General features: G+C 39.6%; 1 protein-coding gene across 7 annotated transcripts in view; it reads left to right on the forward strand.

Moving 5' to 3' along the window:
* Positions 1 to 15,183, forward strand: part of tnikb (TRAF2 and NCK interacting kinase b) — an 86,258-nt gene that overhangs the window by 27,821 nt on the left and 43,254 nt on the right. For 5 of the 7 annotated variants that reach the window (XM_050056454.1, XM_050056456.1, XM_050056457.1 and 2 more), the window contains exons 7-15: positions 20 to 150; positions 2,136 to 2,190; positions 3,601 to 3,679; positions 5,361 to 5,536; positions 5,636 to 5,702; positions 5,857 to 6,055; positions 7,901 to 8,017; positions 10,699 to 10,785; positions 12,721 to 12,918. In XM_050056454.1, coding sequence (XP_049912411.1) covers positions 20 to 150; positions 2,136 to 2,190; positions 3,601 to 3,679; positions 5,361 to 5,536; positions 5,636 to 5,702; positions 5,857 to 6,055; positions 7,901 to 8,017; positions 10,699 to 10,785; positions 12,721 to 12,918 — 1,109 coding nt within the window. The remainder of the gene's footprint in view (positions 1 to 19; positions 151 to 2,135; positions 2,191 to 3,600; positions 3,680 to 5,360; positions 5,537 to 5,635; positions 5,703 to 5,856; positions 6,056 to 7,900; positions 8,018 to 10,698; positions 10,786 to 12,720; positions 12,919 to 15,183) is intronic. The other 2 variants (XM_050056455.1, XM_050056459.1) reach the window with 1 other exon arrangement.

Consider the following 15,183-nt stretch of genomic DNA (forward strand, 5'->3'; position numbering starts at 1 on the left):
TCTGTGTGTGTGTTTGCAGTGGACTTTGGTGTGAGCGCCCAGCTAGATCGTACAGTGGGACGGAGGAACACGTTTATTGGGACACCGTACTGGATGGCCCCGGAGGTCATCGCCTGCGATGAGAACCCCGATGCCACATATGACTTTAAGGTATACCTGATGAACACAATAATGCATCACTAACTCTAATCCAATAATATAATATATATTATTCTGAAATGGGCCATTCTGCATAAAGAATACTTTTACCTTTGGTACTTAGGTATATTTTGATGCTTTTACTTGAGTAACAGTTTGAATGCAGGACAGAGCATTTCTTCTATATTCTATCTATGCCAATATATACCCCTAAATCCTAAACACTGGACCCTAATATTACATTGGGCATATTAAAAAAATGTAGGTTATTGCCTTCAGGTATTTCTGTCCTCCTTTAGTCACACACTCTGCTACAGCTGGCCTTACTGGTAAAGCACAACAGTGAATTTTCAGGCAACGTGCAATACAGTACACAGTCATTTCACATGCCATAGAAAAGAAAAAAAATCTAAAATTGTGTACTTATTTGTTAAAAGAAAATAATGTCAGGAGCTTCGATCAGCAGTGAAAACGATAAGCATCTGAGAAAAATACTGTTTTTATGCTTCCATGCTGGCGATGGCCATAACCGGAGCCATTATATGTTTGGATTGTCTGTCCATCTGTCTGTCCCATTCTCGCGATATCTCGAGATGGCCTTGGGGAAATGGCTTAAAATTTGGCACAAATCTCTACTTGAATTCAAGGAAGAATTGATAAGGTTTTGGGGGTCGCTGTGACCTTTGACCTATGGCCCTATGACACTCTGAGAGAATTTCACTGTGACCTCATCCATCGCATTCTCATGAGCGCAATTCTCATCTCAAGAACACCTAAAGAGAATGTCTTCAAATTTGGCACAACTGTTTACTTGGATTCAAGGATGGACTGATTAGACTTTGGCGGTCAAAGGTCACTGTGACCTTGCGTCAGTTTCCGTCTCAATTTTTGAAAGCCCTAATTTCCTCAAATATGACACAAACATCCACTTGGACTAAAGTTTGAACTGATCAGAATTTGGTTGTCAAATGTCAAAGGTCAAGGTCAATGTCACCTTGAAAAATGTGTTTTCGACCATGATTCTGGAATTCATATCCTCATTATGACAAAATTTTACACAAATGTCTAATAGGATAAAATAAAGTATTAATGACATTTTATAACCAAGAGGTCAAAGGTCAGCTTCACTGTGATGTCATAATATTCTGTAAAAACACTTTTCTTGCCATTACTCAACATCATATCTCAGGAACAGAAGGGGAGACATTTGGTCAGATACTGAATTAGTGACACTAATCTTGAAACTGTGGTGATTGTATAGATCTTCTGTGCTGCCGGGGGGAAGATGTGTGTGAAGCATCTATGTTTTCACAGACTTTGATGTAAACTGTAAGAGAAACTTGACAGGTTGGCGGAGGCATACAACCGCGGGGCGGTAATTGTAGTTCTTTGTAGAACTCACAAAGATCAATTCCTCATCACTCACAGAGTCAAAATGCTTGTGCTGTAGCTGTGAACACCAGCTGACCTTTCAAATTCTCTGCAAAGGTTCAATGATTACATCTCTTGTTTCTGGGAGACATTTAATCTCTGATCACAAACCACCAACCACAGACTCATATAAAGTCCCCTCACAGAAACAGTCCTGCAGTCATCACTGTATGGACAATGTGCAGTAATAGTGGCTGGACGAATACCTGTGGCAAACCTGCGGAGGATGAGCACTGTTCTGTTAAGACACCATTAACTCCGACCCTCTGGGGCTCTCGGTGTCAAGAAACCCTCACTTCATCTTTCAGTATTAACATCGCCTTAAAATAGCAGTTTGTTGGCTAAAATATGCAAATACATTCTATAAAAAAGAGGCAGATGGATAACATTGATAAAATATTAGCGTGGAGCTGGAGATCTACGATAGCAGTGATAATGTCTGAGCCTGTATTTTTATCATTTAACAAGAACACTGACCAGTGGACCTAAAACATGATGTGTGAAGTCAGTAACAGGTTTTTAGGATGTGAAAGTTTTCAGTTTTCTCTCTCTCCCTCTCTCTGCAGAGTGATCTGTGGTCGCTCGGTATCACAGCGATAGAGATGGCAGAGGGAGCACCACGTAAGTGTGAAACATCGGACTCATTAAACTCTTTCGAGTAGACACAGAGTACAGTTTGTCTTGTAGTTAAAAGTCTAAATCTGTTTCTTTTTTCCCTTCTCGTACTCCTCTCATTTCTTGCACTTATGTTTCCTCTCCTTTTCCTTCTTCTTGTCTCGTCTCCCATCCATTTGTTTCCTCTCCTCCATTTCTTCTCTTCTCTCCTCTTTTCCCCCCTTTTTGTCTTTTACTTTCCTCTTTTATCATCTTATCTCCTGTCCTTTTGTTTCCTTCCCCATGTCCTGTTACCGTTCTTCTTTTGCCCTTTTCTTTCTTCTTGTCTCATCTCCTCCTTCTATCCTTTTGTTTCATTTCCTCCTTTTTTTCTCATTTTCTCTCATCCCTTTTCCTTTTATCCTTTCCTGTCCTCCTTTATCATCTCATCTCTCGTCCTTGTGTTTCCTTCCCTCTTGCCCTGTTGTCTCTCCTCTTCTTATCTTTCCTTGGCTCTTTTTCTCTCACCCTTTGCCCTTTTTTTTGCTTTCCTCGCTTGTTGCCTCCTGTCTTTTTCTTTCCTTTACCATTTCCTCTCACCTCATGCTTATTTATTTCCTATCCTCTTTTGTCCTTTCCTATCCTATTCTTTTCTCCCATCCTCATCTCATCTCTTGCCTGTTTGATTCCTTTCCTTACTTCTTGTCTTGTCTGGTCTCCTTTTCTGTCCTTTCCTTTTCTTCCTTATTGTTTTGTTTCGTCTGCTTTTGTTTCCCTTCCTCCATTTCTTCTCTTCTCTCATTTCTTCTTCTTTTCACTAATCCTTTCCTGTCCTCTTTTATCATCTCCTCTTCTGTCCTTTCCTTTTCTTTTTTGTCTCATGTCCTGTCATCTCTTGCCCTTTTTCCTTTACTTTCCTCTCCTGTTGTCTTCTTTTATCATCACATCTTGCCTCCTGCTGTTTTAATTTCTTTATTTCTTTCCTTTTCAATCCTTTCCTCTTATCTCATCCCCTGCCTGTTTGTTTCCTTTTCTTTCTTATTGTCTTGTCTCTTCTCCTCTACTGTTTCTTGTTTCCTTTCCTTTTCCCCATTTCTTCTCTTACCTCTCTTCTCAATACTTTTCATTGTATTCTGTCCTTTCCTTTCTTCTTTCATCATCTTCTCCCTGTTTGTTTCCTTTCCTTTCATTCCCCTTCATTTTCTGTTATTTTTTCCTTTTCTCTTGTCTCATTTCCTTTCCTCTCTTGCCCTTCTTCCTCTTATCTTTTATTGTCTGGTTATTTCTCCTTTTGTTTCCCTTTTCCCTCCATCTCCTGTTCTCTCCTTTATTTCCTTTTTTATTTCTCCTCTCCTCTCCTCTCCTCTCCTCTCCTCCCCTCCCTCCTTCCCTCTGGTTAATCCTTTTCTGTCCTCTCCTTTACTTTCTTCTCCTCAGCTCTGTGCGACATGCATCCGATGCGAGCGCTCTTCCTCATCCCCAGAAATCCTGCCCCCAGACTCAAGTCTAAGAAGTGGTGAGTCACGTTGTGCTCAAACACACACACACACACACACACACACTGACACACATTTCTCTGCACCTGCTCTGTGGTTATTATCCAGTCTCAGCATCACTCTGTGGCTCCTCTAGACCTCATTATTTGCCACATTCAGCAGTAAACTGGTTGCTGTGGGAAGGTGCAGTTTAAAGGATTAAAAATAACCTGGTGTAACACGGGAAAAAAATATTTTCTGACACATGTACCCTTAACTGGAAGTCTCTTTAAGTTGGCCCTGTTGTGTGTTGTTGTTGTGTTGTAACACAAAGTAGGGGAAGAGAAAGGAAAAACTGTAACTAGGAAATTAGTTGTTGAAAAATTAAATTTTCATTTTCTGTATTTATAAGGACATTACACATTAATCAATAGTTTTTATTACATTCTTTTATATACTGTTAATTAACATTTCTGTTTTTGTATCTACTTTAGTATATACACATATATGTGTGTGTGTGTGTGTGTGTGTGTGTTGTTCTAAGGTAGTTATACATTAGATTTTTGTCTTGAACAGACATACCTGATGAATCATCATTATATTCACGCTGCCTATCTTTCAAAATCTCTGCATATGATTTTTATTATAAAAATGATGCAAATAGATTTCTAATTTTAATTTTTATAATAATAGTTAATCTTAAATTCTACCACACCTAAAGTTATAAACACAACTTAAAACTTAACCTACTACTACTGCTATTGCTAATACTACTACTGCTACTGCTAATACTACTACTGCTATTGCTAATACTACTACTGCTACTATGGCTACTACTGGTACTGACACTTAAAATACAACCTATTTTTACTACTACTTTTACTGCTGTTACTGCTATTGACACTAATAAAACTACTACACTACTTTATTCTTTATTTTGGATCCCCACTGCTACTATACTACTACTACTATTACTACTACTACTACTGCTAATACTGCTACTGTTACCACTGCAGCTACTAGTACTGACACCAATATTGCCTACTGTTAGTACTACTTTAACTGCTGTTGCTGCTACTGCAACTGGTACTGTCACTGATACTACTACTACTCCCACTACTAATACTATTACTACTGCTACTGACACTAAAAATACTACTACAGTACTTTATTCATTATTGTGGCTCCCCACTGCTTCTATGCTATTACTGCTACTACTCCTACTAATACTGATACTAATACTGCTACTACCACTGCAAGATTGGTACTGACACAAATACTACCTTCTGTTACTACTGCTGTTGCTGCTACTGCAACTGGTTCTGTCACTGATGCTAATGCAAATGCAATGTGATTACTACTGTTACTCTGACCACTGTCACTGATACCAGCAATACTGCAACTACTGCCACTACTTTAACTGTTGCTACTATTTCTATTGGTACTACTATTTCTGCTACTGCCCAGCTGCTTCTACTGTACTCTGTGTTACTGGCTGCTACAGGTGTTGCTGATCATACTGCTATTTGTAGTGGCCCTTTAACTTACTATACCTATAAATACCAACTTAACTGAATAAGTTTAATTAAACTTTGCATTTTAATTTGATTTATAAAGCCTCCATGTGTTTATCATTTACGATTTAAGGAAATTAAGATTGATGTCATAAAATTTGATCAGTCATGCATCTAACTTCCTGTGTGTGTGTGTGTGTGTCCCCAGGTCAAAGAAGTTCCAGTCCTTCATAGACAGCTGTCTGGTGAAGAGTCACAGTCAGAGGCCGAGCACCGAGCAGCTCCTCAAACACCCGTTTATCAGGGACCTTCCCAACGAGCGGCAGGTCCGCATCCAGCTGAAGGACCACATCGACCGTACCAAGAAGAGGAGGGGGGAGAGGGGTGAGGCTAGCTGCACCCCTGCTGACTCACCTCACAGCTGCGCGAAGTGTCATCTGCTTGGGATCATGTGATGTTAACCTGTGTGTATGTTTCCTCCAGATGAGACGGAGTACGAGTACAGTGGGAGTGAAGAGGAGGATGAAGAGAGGGACGTTGGAGAGCCCAGGTATGACCACTACTACTCAAATCATCCACATGTTTATCATTTCTGATTTGAAGAAAATAAAGATAAAAATTTGATAACCTCCATTGAATTGTTAATAAATCCAATAAAGAGCACGGACCACAGCAGTTATCTATTCTGACTCATTCTCCTCCAGTTCCATCATCAACATCCCTGGTGAATCCACTTTGAGGCGGGACTTCCTGCGCCTCCAGCTGGCCAATAAGGAACGGTCAGAGCTGATTCGGCGTCAGCAGCTGGAGCAGCAGCAGAACGAGGAACACAAACGCCAACTACTGGCTGAGAGACAGAAACGTATTGAGGAGCAGAAAGAGCAGAGGAGACGGCTGGAGGAGGTAACTGGAGGTCTTTTATCTGCTACACTATGTCAGACACTAACAATAATGTTTGTAATACAGATTAAAACACATGGGAGCATTATAAACTCTGTCTCAGGTAACCTTTAAGGTGAATTTTTAAAGGTGTTTCATTCTCTCTGATGCTCTCAGCAAAGAGAAACTATGGACCACAATAATGCAGAATTTCCATGTGGCTTGCATACCTGCATCATGCTGCGGTGCGGGGTTGTTGTTTTTTACATGATGTGTTTACCGTGATAACACGTTAAACTGCAGTAAGAGCCCGTTGCCTGAAGCTCTACATGTAATTAGCACATAATGGTAGATTTTCTGCAAAATAATGTACAGTATAAAACTGAAGTCTTGACAAGAAAGCTAAAAAAAGACCACATTTTTAAGTTTAACACACTGCTGCCAGCCTCAGTAACAAAGGCTGCATTTCCTGTAGATGCTTCACAATAAAAGTCTTTTAGTGCTCCTAGAGGAAAGAATCAGGATCAGAATCTGTAATACGAATGCAACAGTATTTGAAACTATAAGTAACAGCCACTTGTTTGTGACACAGAAGTGAGTCCAATGGAATGAGAAGATGTTGTATAGATAAGTCCTTATTTCAGCTTCATGAATCAGCCATTCCTCGTTTATTATGGCGTGTTCAGAGAAAGTGACCAGAATAAATAAAAACATGCATCCAACAAATGTTTAGCTCAAAACAGAGCACTGTGGTGCCCATGGTCAGTTAGGACACCTCTTTCTTTAGCTTAATATCCAAAATGTTGCACATTGGTGGAGTTTTAGTTTTCTTGGGAGACTAACTCTGCCACGTCTCGTCTCGTCACCCCAAAAAAGACATTAAATTTCTAGTAAACAAACACAACGTGCACTGCTCTTCCCCTCCCATCTCTCCGTCATGTTTCTGGTGCTCAGCTAACAAAGGACCTGTCAGGCACTAGTAGCTTTTTAAGTCCATTTACAAACAAACATAATTTTATGTAAATCAAGTTGTCATATTGCTCATTAATAATTCAATACGAGTTGGATTTAGAGTTGTGACACCGTCAGCACAGGTTGCTGATGTTGGCTATATTTTAATTTGCCAGAGCGTGTCATAATGACAAATGCTGGTTCGGCCAGTTTGCGTTTAATCAAACTAGATTAAGCTCTTATACTGGACCTCAGTGACAAAACTGGAAAGGAACCTAACTCTAGTGGAGACAACAATGATTTGACCATTTAAAAGTGAGATAACGTCTCATTGGCATGCAATGACGATATACTTACTTTTAACCATTGTGTATGTGTTGAAAACCTGTTGTGATTGTTCTTTTATCTGTAAAATTTGTGTGTACTTGGAGGATTAAAAGGCATATTAGGGCCAAATCATGCCTGGCCAACACCAGAATATATGGTTTCTTTTCACAACCCTCAGTGCACTTGGGCTTAATTGCATCTTGCAGACGTGTAGTGTATCAGTGCTCTAAAGCTTGCTGTACCCGTCTGTGGAATAGATGCATATAAAGTAATTTAAAAATATTCAGAAAGATAAAATACAACTGATGATGATTGAGAGTTCATCTAAATCAATGAAGCACCTCAACATCACATGTGATAATTGAGAACGACTGCCTGCCTGTTTTAGCCTACGGTTGTTTTCACCTTTAAAAAACATCTCAGCTTTGATTATAAAATGACTCGTCTTTCACGCAAAACCCTCCACACCTGTGATATTAGCACCTCAGCTTATCCAAATGCCAGGGAAACACACCTGATGTGCACAAACAACACACACGCACGCACATACACAGAGCTGAAGCTGTTGTGTCAAATCTTCTCCACCTACAGCAACAGCGTCGAGAGCGCGAGATGAGGAAGCAGCAGGAGCGAGAACAGAGGAGGAGGTACGAGGAGATGGAGCAAATCCGTCGAGAGGAGGAGAGGAGGCACGCGGAGAGAGAGCAGGTGGGAAAACACCTTACAAACGTTACATCACAGGTGTCATCCAGAGGGGCGGGGCTAATCTCAACTCAGGAAAACTTGCTGTAACCTTTCACCCACCCTCATGAGTTATTTCTTGTTGACTAGCAGTTTTCTGAGGCAGTTTTTTTTATTTTAATAATCAGTGCTGGTGGATGCTGTTCTTTAAATACAGTTAAAGTTGGTGCAGTTGAATGTAATGTTTTAAATACAACTACTAATGACAATAACAACAATGACAACAAGTACCCAAACTATATCTAAATATTCAGTTAAACATTTGATCCGGATCAAAAACAGTTGTACTACAAAAGACAGCATATACAGTGAAAATACCAGAGAGTTCCTTATTAATGATCATATAGACAGATATTATGTAACAAAACATGTCCTGTTTGGAGAGAGGGTGGTACTCTGTGTTTTAAGGTATTTCTTCAAACTCGTTCTAAAACCAATAATATTTCATGAATGTAAAAATCCGAAACATTTGATATTTCATTCCTCAGAAAACAGCGTTGGAAGGGTTACTTTACAAATGTATTTCATTACAGATTACAGAATGCATGTCCTACAGTGTAAATTATAAGGTATTTCATTAGAATCTTAAAACGAAGTAAAGTATTCTTAATATTTTGGATTACTTTTGGAATACTTTAAAAGTGTCTTGCGTAACTTATTTGTCTGGGTCCTCTATTTCCAAGCCAAAAATGTGTGACAGTGTCCTGGCTGTGCATCTCCTCTGCCATTATCATGTAGCAGGTGCACTGCACACACTTTTTAAAAATCTGTTTATGGGAGATGCGTGCCTCAGATGAAATTGACACCGTGTCCTAACAGCAAGTGATTGTCGTCTCTGTCCACACTGAACTTGCTAAAAAGCACTTCTGTTATGTCATGTAAACAAACTACATTGGCGACCTATCAGCTATGCACTCAACTGGAGCAAGTTAGTATAACTGCAGCTGGAGCAGCTACGTGACCCGCCCTCTAGCTACATGACTCGCCCACTATACCTACACGTCAGTCCACAAATAGCCCCCTTTACCCCTTTGGCCCAGAGGCGTAAGTCCCGAGGAAACTGCTAATTTAGCGTCCAGCTAGCTTTGAGGTATTACGTTGAAAGAGAGGCAGTTAAGGTTAGGATAAGGGTAATGAGAAAGCTACATCTTATTGCTTATAAAGTGAATCATGTCTTCATGTATTATGAATTCTAAAGTGGATTATTGCTATATTTGGCTCATTTATTCACTTCAGTGTAGCATGGTAGCACGGTTCATATAGCTGTCGCATTGGTGCGTTTGTCTTGCACTAGTAGTAGGTGTGGTTTGTAGGGGCGTGTCGTGTATGCTACAAATGGAATGTGTCTGCAGCTATGTCTCAACTGGAGACGTAACCACTTAAAAGATGGCCGAGTACCTGCTATTAACCAGCTTCTTAAACAAAAAAACGATATTTACTGATATGACACACCATGTGACCAACAGCAAGTATGTTGTTATCAGCTATGTTCCTTTACCAGAAAGTTTCAGCTCCCTGGTGATCTCCCTCCAGCCAGCTGCCACCTTATTTAGGTTTCTGTAGTTAAATGAGGAGGTGTTGTGTAGATAATTCCTCATTTCAGTTTCATGAATCAGCCGTTCCTCATCTGTTGTGGAGCTTCAAAGGAAGCAACAGGAACAATAGAAACAGAAATAAAAGTTCAGCTCAAAGCGGCAGCACTGCATTGCTTAAGGTCAGTTAAAACAATGCATTAGGAAACAATGTGATCAAAGTGACGCTTGCTCACATCGCACCCAGTTAGGACACAGTGTTAGAGCAAACAAAACAATGCAAATAAAGTAATCCCTTCAACTAATCTATTTTTAAAGACAGAAACTGTATTAAGAATACCTTAAGCTGTAACAGAATACAGTAACTCACATGTTGTATTTAAATACCTGTATTCCTTTACTCCCCAGTCCTGTTTGAGCAAAACAGTACGTTGCCTTGCATTTGTTTTTGAAACAAGATGTGGAAAATAACATCTTGATGCATGTGTAGTATTAAAGTAATGGCCATTACTATTATAAGAAAATTAATGGTACAGTACATTCAGGATTTTAGCCAATTATTTCTCATAAAACCATCATGTCCTTTAACAATGACCAACCTAAGGTCATGTGCGTTCTGATGAAGTTAGCTCGTCTTTTACCGTTCAGGGAAATAAGTAGAAAGACAGAATTGGAGAAAGATGTGTAGAATCATCACATACCACCACATTACATTATAACAGAGGAGATGAGAGGCTTTGCAAAAGACTTGCATGACTAATAGTTAACTACAGTTCTACACTTCCTCAGCTCTTTACTTTTTCAGGCATGAATGTCTACCTCCTGCACAGCTGATTTCATGCTGATCTCTAACACCAGCCCTCCAACATTAAGCATGTCTCACTGCTCTACTAATTACAGCCCCCTGCTGCATCTCTCCCTTTATCTCTCCTCCTCTATTTCTGACTAAATCCCTACTTTCACACCTCTTCAATAAATCTACTTTTCTCTGTCCTCCTTCTTTGATTTCCTGCTCTGCTGATGTCACTGGTTGCCTGGGCTCCGGTTTGCTTCTCGCCTGCCTTGGTGCACTCTGATTGGCTGCGTCTCACGCTGCTCCGGATGCTGATTGGTTAGGAGTATATCCGTAGGCAGCTGGAGGAGGAGCAGAGGCAGCTGGAGATCCTACAGCAGCAGCTCCTGCAGGAGCAGGCCTTACTGCTGGTAACATCATACACACACACACACACACACACACTGACTAATTCATGGGACAGGTCTGCAGAACAACTTCTTGTATTTAAGACAACAATGACAAAAGTTTCCATGACAACAGCTCAAAGGGTTGGTGACCATGGAAACAACATGGGTCCCAGGATTTGGAGAACGTGGCGAGCGCTGGTTCCGTGTTTGTTATTTTCACAAAGAAATCGTAAAGGCAGTCAATATTGGATCAATACTGAGACAAGACAGAATCACACATCAGCTCCACAAGAAAAAGTTATGAAACATCAGATCAATAAATTCACACAGCGGAGGGCGTATCAGTCGATATCTGACGGTCCTGAAATAACACTTTACTCAGCTTCATTGTTCACAATAATGTTTTCAGCCTTTTTCAATGACAGACAGTGGAGCCAGTGTGACATCTGTTTAACAACAAGTTCAGCTATCTGTTTCTAAGTGGACACACACACACACACACACACACACACATACATCAGCTGCTGCAGACGTTGACACACAGCTCAGATAAATGCCAGACCTCTGACCTCATGCCAGACAGTGTGAGAAACATGCAAAGACAAGTTTGGCTCCAAAATTAGAACTTTTGAAAAAGTCTCATAACACTCATAAACAAAACCTTTGCCTCAAAAATAAAAGACTGATAAATGGGGCTGAACGCCAGTCATTATCTTTAATTATGTCTCCATGCTGGCGACAGCCAGGGCCGGAGGCATTGTGTTTTCGAGTTGTCCATCCATTCATCCGTCTGTCTGTCCCATTCTCTTGAACGTGATATTTCAAGAACACCCTAAGGGAATTTCTTATTTCTTTGGCACAAACGTGCACTTGGACTCAATGATGAACTGATTAGAATTTGGTGGTTAAAGATCACTGTGACTACTTTGAGTTGAGTATGAACAGATTAGATTTTGCTGGTCAGAGGTCAAAGGTCAAGGTCATTGAAACCCTGTCTGTCACATTCTTGTGAATGCAATACCTCAAGAACACCTTGAGGGAATATCTTCAGATTTGGCTCAAACCTTCACTTGGACTCAAGAATGAACTGATTAGAATTTGGTGGGCAAAGGTCATTTTACATCCAAAAGGTCAAAGGTCAACTTCACTGTGACATCATAATGTTGTACAAAAACACTTTTCTAGTCATTACTCAGCGTCATATCTCAGGAACAGAAGGGGAGACATTTGGTCAGATACTGAATGGTGACACTAATCTTTGGTGCCCAACTTGAAATCTGTGCTGCCGGGGGGAAGATGTGCTTAAATATGTAGCTTCTTTGCAGCAACATCCATATTTGAAGCACTGTCTACTGTCATGGCTACATATTAGTCTGGACAGACATGGATGTAAACTGCAGCTTGACTTGGTTCACATACAACTGCCAGGCAGTAATTCTAGTTTTGCATAAAATGGTTTAAATTTGATGAATGTGTATCCTTTTTGGGTTTCAGGGCATTATGTCTGAAAATTTAAATGTAAAGCTACATTTTTTTTTTGTTTTCTTTTACAGTATAAATTTGCGGGAACAAAAATTGTCATCTACAGTATAAAAAGGACTGTAATAACTTTAATGTAATAATATATGAGAAGATGCCCTGTTAAATTGAAATAATTAACAAGGCGAAAGTAAAAAGCTGCAGTACAGTTGTAATACTTTCTTTAAAGGGACACATGGATCATGAACTGTATTTTTTTTTTTTTTTTAATTATGTTCTTTAGGGGGGTTTTTGAAACTCGGACCATGATTCTGTCTTAATATTCTTAACAAGAGATTTAAGATTAATATTAAATGTAATTTCAGTACCTTAAATGTCTCATGACAAAGGCCAGTCATACCTTTGGACTTGCTTATTTGCAGTGTTTCCTTCCTCACTGACCTCTTATCTTTTCTCTGTGTTGTGTCTGATGTGCAGGAGTACAAGAGGAAGCAGATTGAGGAGCAGCGGCAAGCCGAGCGGCTGCAGAGACAGCTGCAACAGGAGCGAGCTTACCTGGTGTCGCTGCAGCAGCAACAGCAGGAGCCGCCGCGACCGCCGCAGGATAAGAAGCAGCTGTACCACTACAAAGACCAGGCGCCCGGCAGCAACGACAAGCCCGCCTGGGCCAAAGAGGTAACCTGCCGGCCTGTCACACAAAGGGAGGAAAACTAACTGTTTATATATTTCACATTTAACTGCAAAAAAAACAGGAATTCATTTTAGGAAATTTCCAGAATAAACACTCCTCTTTTTTTTTACCTGAACATGGTGATGTGGCTGGTTTCAAGACACTGAAACTTTTCTAAAATATTTAATATTCCCTTTCTTAAAATTAACACATTGATTTGAATTGGACAGGTTTAAGCAGGGTGAAAAAATTCACTGCACTGCAAATTGTGAGAATTAGTTCATTTAATACTCATCTGCAGACAAAAATGAGAAAGATTTTTTATGCAGATTGTTAATTTTTCAACTATGAATATGTAAATTCTACGTAATTTATAAACAGCTATGTATAACCTCATTTGCATTAAGGAATTAAAAACAAGGGATATAACAATAAGCCAAAATAACTGCTTTTTAGGAATGAATGAAAGAGGATATGTCTAAAATAAAGAATACAAATATAGATCATGCTCTTTTAATCACATTTTAAATTTGCGGACTTTTAGAACCTTGTTAAAGAAAAAACTTTAGACATGGAATTTTAGTATAAAAATCAAAACTTAATGCACGTAAAATTACTTTTTGGAAGAAAAACAATTTAATGACAGATTGATAAAAGAGACTGCATGCTGTCAAAGGTTTAGGAGGCAGTGCTGAACTACTGCGACACACAAAATCACACACACAGGCTCAAAGGCAGCTCTGCAAACATGTAAATGTGTGCACAGACACTCAGGTTAACCTTTACAAACAAAGACAAAAGACAGGTTTGCATGTGACAACAAGACGATGGCAACGAAGCAGCTCAGAGTGAAACAGCTGCTCAGCCACAGTGACAAAGCTGAGGCAGCTGTAAAGTGGTAGCTTTCATTCATGAGAACAAAAACATACTTGAAAACAACCCGATTAGTTGGTGTAAGAGGCTGGTTGAAGGCCAGCAGAGTTTAACAGTGTGTGTGTTTATGTTGCAGAGTGTTCTGTCCTCCAGGTGTCGTCTGTACTTTATCTGCAGAGGAGTTGTTCTTAACTGTAGTAACGCTGGAAATGACCACTTTCTGATTTTCCTTTTTTAGGTACAACAACGGGACAATGATGTATGTGCTATGAAATTCTTCTATTGTGTTTTGTGTGATAAAAAGTTTCATTCCAAAAACATTGTTGAGCTGTGTCAAAGATTTTCAGTGACCCTCGTTCTGAAAATTTGTTCATTCTCAAATAATGGAGTAATTATGTTCAAATATAGAAATGCAGAAAGCATAAAATAAGCTTCCCCTGACACCTTTTTGGTCCTGAGACTTGACATTTTGGAATGAAACTCATATTTACTACTCAGTGTTGCACATGCATTACGAATCCTCTGGCAGCCACTTTTGAATTGGCCACTAAACCAGAAAAGGAGCGATACCTGAAAGAAGTTGCTATTTGGCTGTAAATAAGTTTTCACCAGGTATAGTTAAAGGGGATACACATTTAATGTCTGATGAGATCTTTTTTAATACGTTTAGGTCACTGTAGGTCACCCTCATGGTGTTTTTAATTAAGAAACGCTGCACGTTAACCCCATCTAGATGGTTATGTTTGAATCACAGAAATATTCTGCAGCTTTTATCAAAAACAAATAGAAGTAGACTAGAGATATGCAGCAAATTAAACTAATGCATTTGTAAATAATAATGGTAAAACTTTACATTCAACAACGCTGTGGTTAACGTGTGGTTAGGTGTAGGCACAAAAAACACTTAGGAAAAGCTCATGTTTTGGCTTAAAATTCCCAGTTTTGGGGTACAATCCCAGAAATAAAAGCAGTAATGTCTTGGTAAAAAACACTATCCCAGCTGGAAAAAAAACAGTAACGCAAACGCGAACTACAAAACACCTGCGTTTGGGGGTTAAAAAGCCACGTGGAAACACAGCAATGACTCGCTAAAAAAACAACCAGTTCAAACAGCGGCCTGCAGCTTGGCAGATGTCTCTTTAGAAATGTTGTTAGGAAATGTACATATGAAACATTTGCTTCTGACAACGGGGCTGTTAGCTAAGTAGATACTAAGGTTAGCTTCGTTATTAAACACAAAATCAGTCAGACAGGTTTCCAGTCAAACACAGACTGAAGTGAATTATGTCTTTGTAATCATGATCAGGTTTAAATTTAGAAATGCTGGCAGCTGTTCTGTGATCCTCCAATATGGCTGCCAGGGGGCATGTAGCATGACCTGAAGACCCTCATTAACA

This window comes from Epinephelus moara, chromosome 11 (assembly GCF_006386435.1).
Source record: "Epinephelus moara isolate mb chromosome 11, YSFRI_EMoa_1.0, whole genome shotgun sequence".
NCBI classification, from domain to species: Eukaryota; Metazoa; Chordata; class Actinopteri; order Perciformes; family Serranidae; genus Epinephelus; species Epinephelus moara.